Source organism: Passer montanus, unplaced genomic scaffold, assembly GCF_014805655.1.
Source record: "Passer montanus isolate IOZ18808 unplaced genomic scaffold, ASM1480565v1 scaffold35, whole genome shotgun sequence".
NCBI classification, from domain to species: Eukaryota; Metazoa; Chordata; class Aves; order Passeriformes; family Passeridae; genus Passer; species Passer montanus.
In genome coordinates, this window is record NW_024368263.1 from 3,863,934 (window position 1) to 3,879,833 (window position 15,900).

A 15,900-nucleotide genomic window follows, 5' to 3' on the forward strand; every position below is an offset into this window, starting at 1 on the left:
TCCGAGCCTTCCCTGCACCTTGCACTGAGCAGTTGAACTCTTGACAGTTCTGGGTTCCTCACCATTTTCCATCTCCATGCTGAGGGTCCCCTGAGACCTCTTCTCACTTCACAAGCTGCAATCTTTCCAAACCACAGACTCTTGACTTTCCTGTCAGGTACTCCTTGCACTGTTCTCTTCAGGCACAGATAAAATAACATTTTTGTCACATTAAAGCTCCCTGGCTGCTCCCTCACACTTCTTGTAGTGCCTGTTCTTCCATTTGATGTAAACAATTCCTTGGTGCCAGAGCATTTTTTTTGCTTCATCTTGCTTTCTGTGAACTTAAATGTGGTACAATGTGAGCATTAGGGATGGGAGATTTTTGGGCCTGACCCCTCTCCAGACTGAAAAAAAATACCAACCTGAAAAATCCCTTAGTATTCAAGAAGGTCAAACATGTGCTGTGTGAACTTGTTAAACACATTTATTGAGTTCTTGACAGTAACCAAACACAGTGAATGACCATTATAAATAAGAAAAAAGGCATTTGCATTTACTTGGCCAGCTCCTGCTTTATCTGTAAAGAAAAAATATCCCTTTCACCACCCATTTACAGGATTGAATGTTTGTCCCAATAATTGCTTCAGCAAGGAAAATGACAATTTTGAACTATGTTTCATCTGCTTTCTGCTTCTGAGCCCAGTCCCTGTTAATAATGGACCATAAAGTGGAGTTAAAATTATACCACCTTTAAGTGCATTCCCAATTGTCCTTAACTCAATTGAATGGGCTGCAAACAAAGAAATTAAGTAAAACAAGAAAGAACAAAAAAAAAAGAAACAAAAAAAAGAAAACTACAAATAATACATCCACAAATAGTAGAGGCTAGTTATTTAAGAAAGGAAAAAAAGAAATCAAAGCAACTTAACTAAATTAATTTGTTAAACACATTTATTGAGTTGTTAATAGTAACCAACACAACTTATGATGTTGTAAAACAAGAAACAGAAAATGGATATATTCTGATTTTGCCAAATCCTACTACAGTTATGTGACAGAGGGAAATATTTCAATTTCCTTTATATTCTGCAGTGATATATTTACAATACTTATCTCTCAAGTCTGTCCCTTTTTAAATTAAATTAACAGAAAGATCATACCTACAAATGTTTCCTTTACAGTAGTCTTGTTCTGTCTTGTCAGTGTCCATTAATGATAGTGAAATAATGACAGCTTTCCAAGGATTACTTGGCACACAGAACACAACTCCACTTTGATGCTGTACTGAGCCACCTTTTTTCTTTTTTTTTTTTTTTTCAATTGAGGGAGAGAGGGGAAGAGAAAGAATTTCATATGTACAAAGTCTGAAAAGTCTTTCTTTGTGACTCCAAATTAGTTCAGGAAAATTGTAATCACGTTTACTGTAATACTTTTGTTTTCTTTTGTTTTGTTTGTTTTGTTTTGTTTTGTTTTTAGATGGCCACCAATCACATGAATAAATTTTGAGGAGTTTTCCAACATGGCAGCTCTTTTCCCACAGCACATGGTGCATGTGAGCCCAGAGAGGGAGGTTGGGTGCATTGTAGATGATGTCAATTCCCAGAAGGAGCATTCCACTGAGGATTTGGGTTCTGCCTGCTCTGTCTCATTTGAGGAGCCATTCATTTACTGGAAGAGAAACAAACAAAAACAATTATGTTTCAATAAACTCCAAATATGAAACTGGTTTAACACTGTGAATCAAATTGATTTAATATTGCATTAGGCAATTAGTCTTTAAAAAGCCAGGAGGTTCAGTTTCCTCCTTTTTCTAGAAAAGAATTAAGTCTGAATGACTGTTTCTTTAAGTATTGCAACACAGTCATCTGCCTTGCTGCTGAAAATGTCCTTTCCTTTCCTGTAGTGCTACTCCTTCATAATGATGATATTACTGCTGTGAGGGCACTTTAACACCATTATTTCAGGCAACACTGTTGTGTGCCTGGGCTCAAAGATGCATGAGACACATCAAAGCTCAGTTGTGAGCCATAGCTGTGGCAGTGCAGGACTCTAGCTGCAGGTGACTGAGCTGCTTCATGGTTTATATCCACAGCCTGACACAACACTGAGCAGTTTAGGTGTTTGTTATGGTGGTGCACCTTGAAAGTGAAATTAAGTCTTATCAACTATTAATTTGGTTTGAGATCAGTTGTCATCAAGACTAGCTCATCCCCCTTTGTGGGTGAGTAAACCAGAGCAAAATGCACTTTGTAAGGGGAGAAGACTTTAAAATGAGGCCAGAAAACCAAGGCCTCTCCTATTTACTTCTAAAAAACATAGTCAATGTCCCAGGCTGGTTTTTTTTTTGTCATGCTTTTCCTGCACATTTACTCATCTATTTCAAATGTGTGGCATTTGACTGACATAATTATTCCCTCAGATTTGGAGTTTTAAGTGTTTTTATTTGTATGCCTTGTTATTTTTTGGCATTTTGTATGCCCTTGGATTTCTCAAAGAATGGAGCTCAGTGAAAGCATAGAAAGGGTTTTTCTGGAGGTGGAACGTACCTCTATACTGTAGTTTCTGTGCTCTATTGTTTGGACAATCTTTTCCCTGTAAACTAAAGTTGATATTGGTTCGGATACATCGATTGTTGAGAGGCTGGACTGGTCTGAAATTGTCACTCATGCTCAGAAATATCTGTGATGGCTGATTCTGGCTTAGCAGTCGCAAAGAATGCATCTATAAAGACAAAACAAGGGGGTTTTAGTTCTGGTCTTTGCTGTAAGTAAACAACATACAAGACTTTTAAATAGATTAGTTAGTAAATGGAAATAAAACAGAATTTCAGTGAAACAGAATTTCAGTAAAACAGAATTTAACTCTGACAGTTTGTAGTCAGAGTTAACTTAAAACCATTCCTTGTGTGTTCTTCTGTTTCTGAACCCATTTTAAATGAGACTAACCAGTTTTGAGGAGAGTGAATGAAAATATTGAGGTGTCCTTGGGTGAACCAGAAAGTAATGGAGTCCACAGTGCTGGATGACAGCAGCTGGTACAGAGCAAATGGACTTGATGAATGACAAGAGCTAATTTCCTGAACAGTGTAGCTTTCAGTTGAGATGCCACAGTTTTGGTTGGTTTTATTCAAGAACTAGGTAGGGACAGGCTGGATGGGCAGGAAGACTGACAGACTGACAGTGATGCTGCTGAAGTCGTGAAATTAATGATGTTAAAAAGTGAGAGCTTCTTTTTGCTGACAGGTCTGTCATGATTCTGTCTGTGCTGTGACTGTGAGTGTTCCTACAGCAGAGCCCAGCCTTCTTCTGAGCTGGTTTCACAGCACAGGGGGAAATACTGAATCATCCTGTGCATCCAGGACTGGTTGGCAGAAATGGCTGTTATGGTGACTATGCAACTCTTAATCAATTCAAGTCAACCAAAATCAGAGAGGGAAAAAAAAAGTTTCAAGTTACAAACCAGAAATCTTCAATATTTTGGTTTAAAGATATGAAAACAAAATATATTCCATGTCAGTGTACAATTTAAGAGGTTTGTTTATGGCATTTAATGGGGAAATCCAGTAGCTGGGGTTTATGTACTGGAAGTCTTTAACAGCTTCTAGGGAAAACTTGAGCTGGGAGTTGCTTTTTCAGTATGAGTACACAACATAATCAGTAAGTATTCCACAAAATCCACTTTCAACATTAATAATGGAGGATATAACTAAGTATTAATGATGTGATTAACCATTAAAGCATGACAAGGAGCAAGTATCATGAGGTTATAAACCATAGATAGAAGGACAGAATAGAAATTTTCGAATCCTTATTTTGCACATTAATGTTGGACCTAAAAATGTTGCTTGTAGGAAAACATTCAGGTCCTGTGTTTGAAAAGTTCACAATAGTGAGCATTTTTGCCTCTGCTCAGCTGTGTCATTCTCCCAAATCACCCATTTAGAAAGGAAACAAAGTGCTTTCACTACCTCCAGATTAAACTGGACAGAAGGAATATCACAAAAATAAAACATCTCAGGCTTTTTAAAGTAATGTTATTTACAATGTTATTATGATTTTAAATCCCAGAGTGATATTTAGGGTTATTTTCTTGTTCTTAATTTCATTTTTCAGGCCATATTTCTTCTGCTGTCTGCTTGGGGCAGGCAGATGGTGGTTCAAGTATTCCTTGGTGTTCCAGTATACAAGAGGGGAGGTTTTAGCTCAGCTCACAGCTCTGTAGGCAACTCACTGATGGAAACTCTGGGGAAGAGGCCAATTGGTTTTAAATTTGCTGTCTTCTGATGCCAGGCTTTGGATTGTAAGCAAGTTGTACAGAAATTTAGTTTTTGAGATTTTTCCACTGGTGTGTTTCCTCAGTAGCTTCCTTTTGGATGTGAAGTTGTGGTTTTTCTTGCATAATTTCTCTTGCTTCTCTCTAATAGGGGCTTCAATACATCAATCTGATTTTTCCAAAGGTATTTGGGGTGTGTATCCTGTAATTTTATTCTATACCAGAAAATATTCGCTGATTTTATTTCCAGAAGGCCTCAGATACTGTATCTCTGTCACATTAATGTGCTATTGACATGTGTTTATTCAGAACTAGGAATGGCCTCTGTTATCCTTGATAGCCTCAGTTATGTTTGTACAACACTGATGTACTTGCTTTAGAGCCTCCAAGTAACTGTTCACAGCTTCATAGAATGATGCAGTTGTGGAAAGACTGTTGAAAACCATTTGATCAAACCTTCACTGGAAACCCCCCTTAAAATTTGTGTGTGTAGATACTGATGGAGTTCTTAACAGTTAATATTTTTATTTTGACAAAAAAACCCTCTTCAATGCTTTTGCAGACTGTATAAATAGCATGCAGAGATCCCTATAGCACAAGAGCTGAATCTAATGTAAAGCTATAAATATGATGTTTAAAATAATATTTTGTACCTATCCTAGATTGAGTGATTTGTAAATTGCTTTACCTGCATCCTTGTTATGTAGACAGGTTTGTTCATTATAATCCAGCTTGCTGTTTCATAGCAGGGTGGAATTGTCATTGACCCATCATACGTAATGAAACTAGATGTCTCTGGATAAAGTTCCTCAATATTAAGCCCCTGTAGTAAGTATGCATCATCTGGAGAACAAAAGAGGAAAACAACTCAGGTAAAACAGCAGCATCCCAAAACAAACAACAAAAAACCCCAAACAAAACAAACAAACACCACCACCCTTTTCATGTCTCCTAATTCCAAAACGTGATGACATGATGTTCAGTTCTACCAAAGAATGATGCACATTTCTGGATGCTCCAGCAGTTTAGACAAGAACAAGTAGCACAAGTAATACCCCTCACCCTGCTGGGTGGATCTGCACTGAGATTCCCATTCACACCCGCTGGGAACTGAGCACAGGCACTCACAGGACAACTCTGAATCACATTTAGGGACTGGAGTCAAAAGCTTCTTGAAGTTGCAGTTATTGATTGAGAGGCAGAAGCCTTTGGAGAGTGTTGACTTTCCATCTTTTAGGGTCATTAACAATTTTTTCTTGACAAAGCCTCAGGAAGACCAAGACAGTTAAAACCTAATTGCCCTTCTGCCACAGAGGAATTTGCAGTTAATGCATGACAATAAAGTTGCAGTTAATGCATGATAATAAAGCTGCTCCATGAAGCCTCCTGGCCTTTCATGTGCACAGTGGCCTGGGTGCAGAGCCAGCTCCCTCAGAAAGCTAAACTCTAGGTGGAAGGCTTGCTGGGAAGCAGTACCAGGATTCCTGCCTTTATTGTAAGCCCCCCTGGGAATTAACGAAGTGTATTCCTCTGCAACAGAATTTATTCTGTGGATATGTACGTAAATATAATGAGATATATCTTTCAAAATTCATCAGAGTTCCTCAGTGTTTTCTGTACTATCTGCACTATTTCTCTTGGGTAATGCTGGCCCTACAGTACTTTTGGCAGTGCTGTCGAAGCTAAAACTCAGATTTTCCTGCCAAATCTTAGGCTGTAGGAGTTTATCCACTCAGGGATAAACATATTTTATTACTGATACACTACTTGTGTGTATCTAAGAGAAAGCTGGGGTGGTTATGATTTGTAACATTGTGAGATCTCTTTGAACCCTTTCACTTGTGTGTGGTGTCTCCAATTTGGTTCATTTGCAGAGGGAACATTAAAATACAGGCAAGGAAAAGTGCACACTGAGGTGTGCTCCCTCTTTCAATGCTCAGCATAAGCTGACCTTGAGTTGTAGAGAAATCCAAATGATCAAGGAAGTGTATAGGAGCTAAAAAAGAAAGGTGCAATTTAATTTGAATTTAACATATTGTAGCTGAAGGACATAACTTAGATGAGTAAAAGACTTGTCTTGTACAACCTAATGGAAAAATAAGAAGAGCTGCAGACTATTGTCTTGAGCAACAGAAAATCAAAGAACACAGGCAGAGAAAATGTGACCTTGTTTTTTATTTTAACACAGCAGAGTCAACGTGGTACAGTGTTTTGGGGCAACAATATTGGCAGCTACAGTTAAAGTGCCAAGGTGAGAGTGTAATATTTCTGCCTCATTGATCAGGGCCTTACTGTTATTTAATATTTTAAATGTGTTTGCTGTTTTACAAAACAAAATCTTTGCTGGTCCTCTCATGTTTGCTAGAGAAAGAGCCCTCTGCCCTGCCCCTGCAGCTTGAGCTGGGTGATGGCAGTGCTGCATGGCTGGCTGCATCCTCAGAGGGGAAGTGCCATTAGTGCCTGGGAGGGGGCAACACTGTCCCCTGTTTTAATATACTTCACTGGCCCATGGCCCGTGACAGCTTCTTTCTAAACCCAAATCTTCCAGACACAAGCATGCAAACACAGTCAAAATGCATTCATATTTGAACAAGTAGAGATGACTGAATACACCTGTGTCCTGGTCATTAAAAATGTTATTTACAGCGCACTGGTAATTTTGCTAGAATTGCATCAGAAGAGAACTGATGGACTTTTTTCTTGCCAATGCCTGTTTTCAATGAGTCGTCACACACTTTCCCTTTCCCACATGAACATCCTGTTCATTATTTATGAGCCATGGAAAGTGGCATGTTTTAACACCAAGCGGCACAGAGTCAGGCAGAAGAGATCCCTAAGGACCAAATCTGTTTTCTCACAGCCATATTGGCTTCAGCTGGGCTAAAATTATTTCAACCACGTAGAATTTGCCCTGAAATGTTTACTAGGAGATGGAAAACTAACTGAAGATTAATACAGATGAGTGATATTGATATGAGAAACTGGAGGAAAATATCACTTCAGGAAAAGTCAAAGATAGGGGTGAATGAAATAAGGGTTTGTCCAAGAAAACACAGTACTTATTAATGCCTGCATATGAGTTATATTCCCATGGGAAGTCAAATGATTGCATGGGAGAAGACTACACAGTAAGAATTTGGTTACCAACACTTTCCCCATGAACAGGTCTGTCCTTTCCCCACATCTTGGTAAGTGTTTCTTGTTCTGGAGTTGAAGCAGACCTGGTGGGTTGGTATTAATACCAGACTGCAGCACTTCCAAGTCTTGCTTACATTTACTGCAAATACATTCAAAATGCTCAAAATCACCCTGTATGATCTCTTGCCAGTGACAAGCTTCCTTTCATAAACCCATCCAGCCTTTCCTGGATGCTCTGCATCATTCCTATCTGCAGCCCACAATGTGTTTCTCTTGATCTGCTGGTGCCTTATGGTGATTTCCAAACCAGGAATTTTCCTCTCTACAAATTAGATTTCATTAGATTTCACATTCATTTATATAAAGGCCTTGACTCTGACAATTTACCTAGGAAATTATGTAAATCCTTTTATCCCTAGGCTTGTATTAGATGTGTGGGATTGACTTTCACAGCAAAATCTGTGTATGTTCTGTTTATAATAATGCTTTTTATAGGGGATAGAGTATTTATTGAGTGGAGGAAGATACATTTGATTTTAAAAGTTCATATAATGATAATCCAGAAGAAGATCTAGGTTAGATTTACAGGGTAAGGAATGTAGAGATCCTCAGTTTCTCTGCTTACCAATGACAAGACCAAATTTTCATGTGGAATTTTGGGAATCTAAAAAGTTAATTTTTTCCCTGGTGTTAAGCAAATACTGGATGAAAACTCATGTAGCATAACTGTTTTGAAAGAAAACTAACTTATCCCCTCAAATGGCACACTTAATGAGGAATAATAAAGTAGTTTTCTTTTGAGATATCCACACAGCTTTTGACTGAAGCCTGCCTGAAAAAACCCTTGTTTCAGCTTGCTCACAGTAGAGTCTTTGGGCTGTGATAACAGAACAAAAAAACATTTAAAATCTCCTTAAAAATTCCTTGGGGTCCACTTCACTTTAGCCATTAATATCTAAGAGCAGGAATTTCCCTTTTAATGCTCTTGGCACATGGAAATTTCATGAGCAGGAGAGACAGCACTTAATTTTGTTGCTGTTCTTTAAAAAACACAAACAAAACGTTTTATTTATGGTTGAACTGTCCTGACTCTGAACCAGCATTCCTTTTATCATTCCCTCCACACTCCTCTGGAGCACATGGGGCCTGGGCATTTTGTCAGCACCATGCTGAGTGCTGACTTCAGGAGTGGAGCCCTAAAGCAGAAGCTGCAAAACTCCAGCTACTAAAGGCACACTAGAAATCCTTGCAGTGTAAGAGGTAAAATTAGCTTTCAGCAATGATGCTACAATCCATCATGCAAGACAACTGCAAAATTACTTTCAATAACACATTCATGTTCCCAATTTATACTAAAAATTCACAGTCAATACTTGTTACTACAGTAAGTAACCCAATGCCCTGAGGAATATTGTGTGCATTGTGCCTGCCAGTGGTTTAATTTTAACAGATAAACTTAGCGAAAACTGTGGTAAAAATTAAAACAATTCTGTTAATCACTGCTTTTCCAGCCTGTGTTTTAGGTGTTCATCTTCATGAGGAATTTCATTTAGTATACCCAAATTAGGTGAGATTGGAATCTTGTTTCCCTTGTAAGGAAAGTTCCTGGCAATGCAAACCTGAAATTTCTGCCCATATCAACGTGTCTGTTGTTTCAGGATCACTAAATGTGTATTTGATACTGAGAGAACACAGCTGTTACCAGAGGAAATGAAAGGAAACTTACTCTTATATGTTATTCTTGTTATGGTGTCTCTGTTAAGCATACGATTTAGAAATGGATTTGATGATTCAGATACCTACAGAAGAAAAAATGCACAATGTCAAAATCTTCTCACAGACATTTCCTTGCCAGAACTGCAGCTCTTCCATGTGTGCACACAGACACTTACTCTTTGATACTCTTCCAGTTGGGTTCTGCCTTTTTTTCATTGTTGTGGGAGAAGGAAATAATTACTTGTTTTTCTAATGAAGCTTCATAGAAAGTTGGTAAAATAAAATAAAACACAAGGAACAGGGTGAACAGAAATGAATGTCTGAATAAAAGCATGAGCACAGTTTCTTCTCCAACAGTATTGATGAAATTTGTTGATGAAATTTGGTTGATAAATTAGGCAGGACTTTCATTAGTATTCTATTACTTTATTTATTGATAAATATAATTTCCTTGCAGCAGGATATTTTAATTGCAAATTAAAGCTCTCTTCCTCTGGTTTATGTCTGGGTAATATATGAGGTAACACCTCATGATCAGGTGGAGCTTTCCATGTGTCAGATTCTGGCCCCCTGTTGCTCAGCAGCCCTGAGCAGAGTCTGGTCCATCCTCTGACCCTCCCTGCAGGTACTTCTAAATATTGACAAGATTCCCTCTGTCTCCTCTTTAATTTTCCCATTTTCATGAGTGCAGGTCAGATTGTTGGGTCATAATACAATACATTTTGGATTTAAAAAAAAAGACAAACAAACAAAAAAAAGGTAGCATAAATATCTCTCTTAAATATTAGACCTGTGTGAATATTGCCTTTTATATCTAATTATTCCGTATACTCTGTGAAATGCATACTTTATATCTGAGGTTAATGCTTTGTTAGGACCTTTATGAAATGGGATTACAGTACTGAGGGGAACTAACAGATACCCCATACCTAAGGTGTGATGAGGTGAACTTCAGCATTACTCAGAAATACACACTTTTTTTAGACTGATGAAACAGAGATACATAATGACAGAATATAAACAATATTTGGAGGGGAGAAGTAATTTTTTTTCTATAAAATGAGAGAAAAGGTTTCTCCAATGTAATTAAAGACCTTTAGGAAAACCATGAAGTCTTGAGTTCAGCGTTAGATCAGCATAAATTATAGACTTAACTATGTACCTTGAATGCAACAGGATGGAGACAAAATATTCATGTCTTTGTGGCTCTGTGAAATGCAAGATATTAGAAGTTCTACTTTTAGCATTCTTGCAGTTTTCATAGTTTTAAGATGTTTTAAATAACACAGAGAAAAACTGATTTTGCTGGCTTGGACACATCAGCATGACATACCCTCTTTCCCAGGACCTCAACCTACTAGAAGTGATTTGAATAAACAACATTTCATAAAGAAACACTAAATCTGCGAAGCTAGTGACTTCTGCTATTGCCATTAAAGTGTTATGAGTGATGTTTATGATGTAAGGTTTTTTTTTCCCCACCTCCCTTACCCCTTTAAATTTTCTTTATATTGTAAAACCTTTGGAGCAGAGATGTTGTGCTCAGTTAGGAAGAAACTGTCTCTGGATTCCAGATCAGAGCTTCTGGGCATTGCTGTACCATAATTAGGAGTCTTAATACATTTCAGGTAAAATTTACTGTCTGTATATTAGGAATCTGTAGTATGGAATACTTACTTTCATAAATATGGAAACTACCACCAACCCATTAGGACTCTTTGCAGCTTCTGTGACATTTGTGTACAGCTCATGGTTATAGTGGATCAGCTGAACCTAAAAAAGAGTGAAGGAAAGGATTACAATTAACCAGTGGCAAATAATCCCATACAGTGTTTGCAAATACTACCCACACACTGCTTGGTTTGTATCGGGATCCCATCTCTGCTTTGGGTACTTTGTAGCAGGGGAAATTTTCAGGCATTTGCAGCACATATAATTTTAACAATTTCAGTCACCATCTGGCTCCAACTGGTGCAGCATCAGCATGTTTTCCTCTGAACTGCCAGCCACTGAATTCACCCATATCCAGTTACAGATTGCACGGCAGGGGCTGACATCATTGACATCATTTCCCTCTTCCAGCAGCACTTGCCACGGGCACCAAGTAATCTGTACTCTGCAGCCCCAAGCAAAACACAGAGGAATCAGGGGCTGAAATAACTGAGGAAACATATGGGATATGCGTTTGGAACTGTGAAAACCACCACTCGCTGAATTCAAAATACTGATATTCATTTGCCCCAGATTCTGCAAACTTGGTTACAGAGGCTCCTACAGTTAAGCACTTACTGTATTATTGTTTACCAAGTTCTCCTTAGCACCTGCAGCTTTCCTTCTGCTTTTAGTTTTATGATTGGCTAAAACTTTTAAATTACAAAGGTACAGTTCCCTTCTCTCACTATCTATTTAAAAGTCTTACCCGGAACCTTGATATTTGATTTGTCTGGGATCACCAGACACTGTTACAATTTACATTGCAAACTTTATTTTATTTTTTTTTTTTTTTGAAGATGAACAAATTTAATGAACTCTTGTGGCAGTTAAGTACTTCTGAACAGATGAAAGCTGGTCAGCTTTATTTAGCCTAAAGATCTTTCTTAGTTTTCAGATGTCAATTAGAAAAGGAAGGTTCTTGTTCTGGCACTGTCAGAATTGCAGCAGCCTGATGTTCACATTTAAAAATCAGGTCTGTCTTTCATTTGCTGATACTTCTAAAGGCTGTTCAGAGAAATTTCTGGACTTACATTCTGTGAACAAGATCAGTATTAACTTGGTTTATATCTGATAATCTTTGTAACAGTTCAAATGGTCCAAGACTAAGCCAGTAAAGAAATTCCATTATAATGTGCTGTCCAGGTTTATAATGAGGGGAAAAAACAGCCCCTAAACATCACTGAAACAGGGTTTAATGCCTGTATTGGTGAACTTGTCTTTTGGATGAATGTGAGGTCTGGTTACTCAGTACTGAAATGTAATTGTGAGGATTTTTCTGCAGGAATGATGTCCCTACAGGATCTGCAGTGCACAATCAAGTTACACAGACTAAACCTCACTTTACCCAAAGGCGTAAGCCCAGCAATGCATGTGCTGATCTGATTATAGCAGTATCCCAAGTTATGTGTAACCTACACCATTATTATCTCTGTCCAAGATAGGGTAAGAAATAAATTATGCATTCAAACAGTTCTATTTCCCACATTCTGCCCTGACTGCAAAATGTATTATTCTGTTAAGTAAATCTTATCAGCTTTATAGAAAAGGCCCTCAAGTATTGTCCTCTCACCACCCCCCAAATCCCTTTGTGATGCTGTTTTAGTGCTTGGACATAGATATAAAAAGGGCAGTGAAAACTCTGAAAGAGAAAATTTGCATTGTAAGATCAGAAAATTTTTGGTGTGTAACTTTGCTATTTACAGCCAGCAGTTCAGAGACCAAAAAAATAAGGTGACGGTCAAAAGTACTGCTATGATGTGTTAATTTCAATTACTTTTGTCCTGTCTCAGTTGGGAGCTATCTAAAACACGCCAAAGGAGTCAATGGAGTCCTCCACCAAATCCTGACAGCCAGAAAGCAGTGAAGGTCTCATCCAGCACATAATTATAATGCTCATTCATCATCACTTTGTGGTACTACTGAACTTTGGTAACATCCCTGTTCTGGGGACTGTACACTCACTGACATTTTTAGGCTTAGTCACATATTTGTCTTTTTATGTACAACTCTTTATCCTGGCAGCCAAACAACTTGTGAATTATCAAGGAAATAAGTGATGAAATCTGCTTTAGACTAGACCTCCTTCTGTACAAAGTCCCAGAATAACAATTAATTAGATAAACTCATTTTATATAACAAACCAAAATGCTGGGTGCAGGAATGGCTAAAAGCAAGGGACAAATTCTCCTTCCACCCATGGGAACCCTGAGTCAACATCAAACTCTTGTTTCTTGTTTTTGATGGCACTTACAGAAATAAAACCCCTCAAGCAGATACAACCACATGCAGGATATTTGTCCCAAACAAAGGTCGCAGTGCCTAATGAACAGATACTCTTTTTTTTTCTTCTCAAACCTGTCACTTTCTCTGTGCTGGAGTTGTATCCTGTTGTATCATTCCTCCCTGCACCCAAATTAATTTTAAAGCTGTTTCCATGGTATCATGGTTAAATTCATTAGGTTTATCTTTTTTTAGAAAAAGGTTGACCATCTAAGGAGGCATAATGTTCAAAGTTTCTCACATGGAACAGGCTAATTTAGAAAGATTCAAATGAAAAAGTGTCTTAAACACAGAATACAACAGGATAGAAAACCATAATTCCCTATTAAATTTCCTCTGAGAATAATTTCTTTAAGTTGCCTGAAATACCTGTAGCATTTGGTCTTTATAAAATATTACTGGAGTCTTCTGTGAAGGTGAAGCCACAAAAGTAAAATTGCTTATATATGAAAATCTCACTTTTCAAAAGATGACACTGTATTAAAAGCACATCACAGTAAGAGCAGACTTAAAATGCTGAAAGCACCCTTTGAGTTTAGTTTGGGTTTCAGGGCTCAAAGGCAATACTGAATTTTGTTTTAACCCACTGATTTTTTTAGGAAGATTCCTCCTTTAAGATTAATTTGTCACAGAACAAGTGAAACCTCTTTGTTTTCCTCCAGCTGCAGAAGATCTATTTTGAAGGAAAAAGATTAATTAAGATTAATTATTCTATGATGAAAAAACAGAATGTGGCCTTGTTCCATCACCCAAGAATGTGCACTGGACCAAGACCAGAATCAGAAACAGAGCTTTTTAGCCTCTCAAGTCTCTCCATGTTCTGATGCAGCCAAAAATGGAGCAATAGGAAACTGAGGGAATTTAGAATATTGTGGTAATTCACAGACATTCTTCCACAGACCACTTGGGAATAATAAAATACCCTTTCTTCTCACTTGAAAAATTATAAATATTTTTGATTTGTAAATGACAAGAGAAGAAAAGCATGAGGTAAATGGCAGCAGGAAACAGCTCACCTGTAACCATAGTATTTATATTATGCTGCACTACCTCAGAAACTGTTGGGGTACCTCACAGAAAGCAAGCAGAAAGTATATTTCCAGCACGGCAGGGAACACAAGCAAATGAAATTGTTCAAGAAGACCTGTTAAATGTTTGTTTTGATTCGGAGTTCCTGTAAGAAGTATCTAAGATATCTTTAAGGAAAATAATTACGCATTTTTGTTTATCCAAAGTTTAATAAAAATAGCAAAAGAAATGTAGTTTCTGCATGGTGGGTGCCCAGAGAGGAAAATAATTTTACTGAGTTAAAAGCTATTAATAACAATAGTTATTCACTGTTAAAATATAATTGTTCTTACAGGTATTGTTAAACCCTTTGGAAGGAATGGCAGTGTTGCACAACCCGTGGGTATGAACAGGTATGAGATCAGTGCAATTTTGTGTGAATGACAAAACTGTTTTTAAAGTTGTCCTAAATTAAATTAAACGTATCTCCTGCTTTGTGGAAAGGCATAGCACCAGCTGGGAGAATGTGGACCAGCTCTGTGGTCCTGATTTTTCTTGTTTTTCTCGACCAATCCCTGGCAGTGATGCAGGAGAATTTTCTTATATTTGAAGAACAAACCCATCTTTTCATGCCCAGGGTACTCAACCATGAAATGTTAGTGTCTGACAAGGTGGTTTTACCCATACCCTGATTAATTAATCCACAGATGTACCTTTTATTCTTTATGTAAAGACAGTAAAAATTTTATTCTTTATAAGCCCACAGCAATGCAGTGCTCTTGCTTTGTTGATAAATTGATAATATGAATTGTAGATGATCATTATTATTTTTTACTTTAAAGAATAAGACTAAGAATGCATGGAAGGAACTAATTTTTCTTCTGCTTCTGAGCAGACAGCTGTGTAAAGTAATGCAATAATTGTGCAGTAAAGTGGAAATGCAGTTGGGTTAACTACTCTTGGCTGCAAAATCTACTTTATTAGCAATAATGGCATGCTTGGAATTAGCACTGAAGCTACAAATGGAGTCTAACCATTTCATTAGAGCAGTTGGTAACAAGAGCTAACTTGCAATAAAGGGTGTTCAACAGTGAGCCTTAGCCAGTGTTCCTTGGTAGCATTAACATGGGGTGATATTTTCAGCATGTATTATGGCTCCTACAAATGAATATATAATAAATATATAAAAGGCTCTGCCATAACCTGCTTTAGGGCTGAAGTAGTTTTCTCTAGTTATTTCTAGATGCCATTTGTGCTGCTGACCTGGTATCTTAGAGTCTGATGAGGCTCTAACAGAGCCTTATTTCTTGTTTATATGCAACCACTGCAGCTAGAAAATATTTTTTTAAAAAATTACCTAAATGAAATGTAGACGATTAAGTCTTTCTCCTTATTATTTATATATACTCTGAATACTTTCCTAAGTCGTAATTTATTTGCAAGTGGGAAACAAGACTAATTTAGGTAATATTTAAAACTTGACATTTTTCTTAAGCATCCCCAGGACTACAGTAAAAAGTACAAATTACTGTCTGAAGAGACCAGATTGGCCATGCATATCTCAGAATTTGCATTCAGGACTTTCGCCATTGTGCCAACAACAACAAAAAATTAAGTAAATAAGCTGAAAAAATAAAAGTGAGTGAGGATGGATTCCTGACATTCAAATGCTGGTGGAACTGTTGCAAGTGTTACAACTATTTGTACTCTCTTCCACATAGCAGAAAATTCAAGGAAAGAAAAACCCAAACTGAGCCTCAGAGGTACAGAGGAATTCCTTGGCTGCTGGCT

General features: G+C 37.6%; 1 protein-coding gene across 3 annotated transcripts in view; it reads right to left on the minus strand.

Moving 5' to 3' along the window:
* Nucleotides 1-1,417: 1,417 nt before the first annotated feature.
* The window catches only part of CA10 (carbonic anhydrase 10), a 167,113-nt gene continuing 152,630 nt past the window's right edge, over nt 1,418-15,900 (minus strand). For all 3 annotated transcript variants that reach the window (XM_039716468.1, XM_039716467.1, XM_039716469.1), the window contains 5 exons: nt 10,786-10,881; nt 9,119-9,191; nt 4,943-5,097; nt 2,529-2,703; nt 1,418-1,650 (listed from right to left, as the gene is read on the minus strand). In XM_039716468.1, the coding sequence (XP_039572402.1) occupies nt 1,628-1,650; nt 2,529-2,703; nt 4,943-5,097; nt 9,119-9,191; nt 10,786-10,881 (522 nt within the window). In that variant the 3' untranslated portion in view covers nt 1,418-1,627. The remainder of the gene's footprint in view (nt 1,651-2,528; nt 2,704-4,942; nt 5,098-9,118; nt 9,192-10,785; nt 10,882-15,900) is intronic.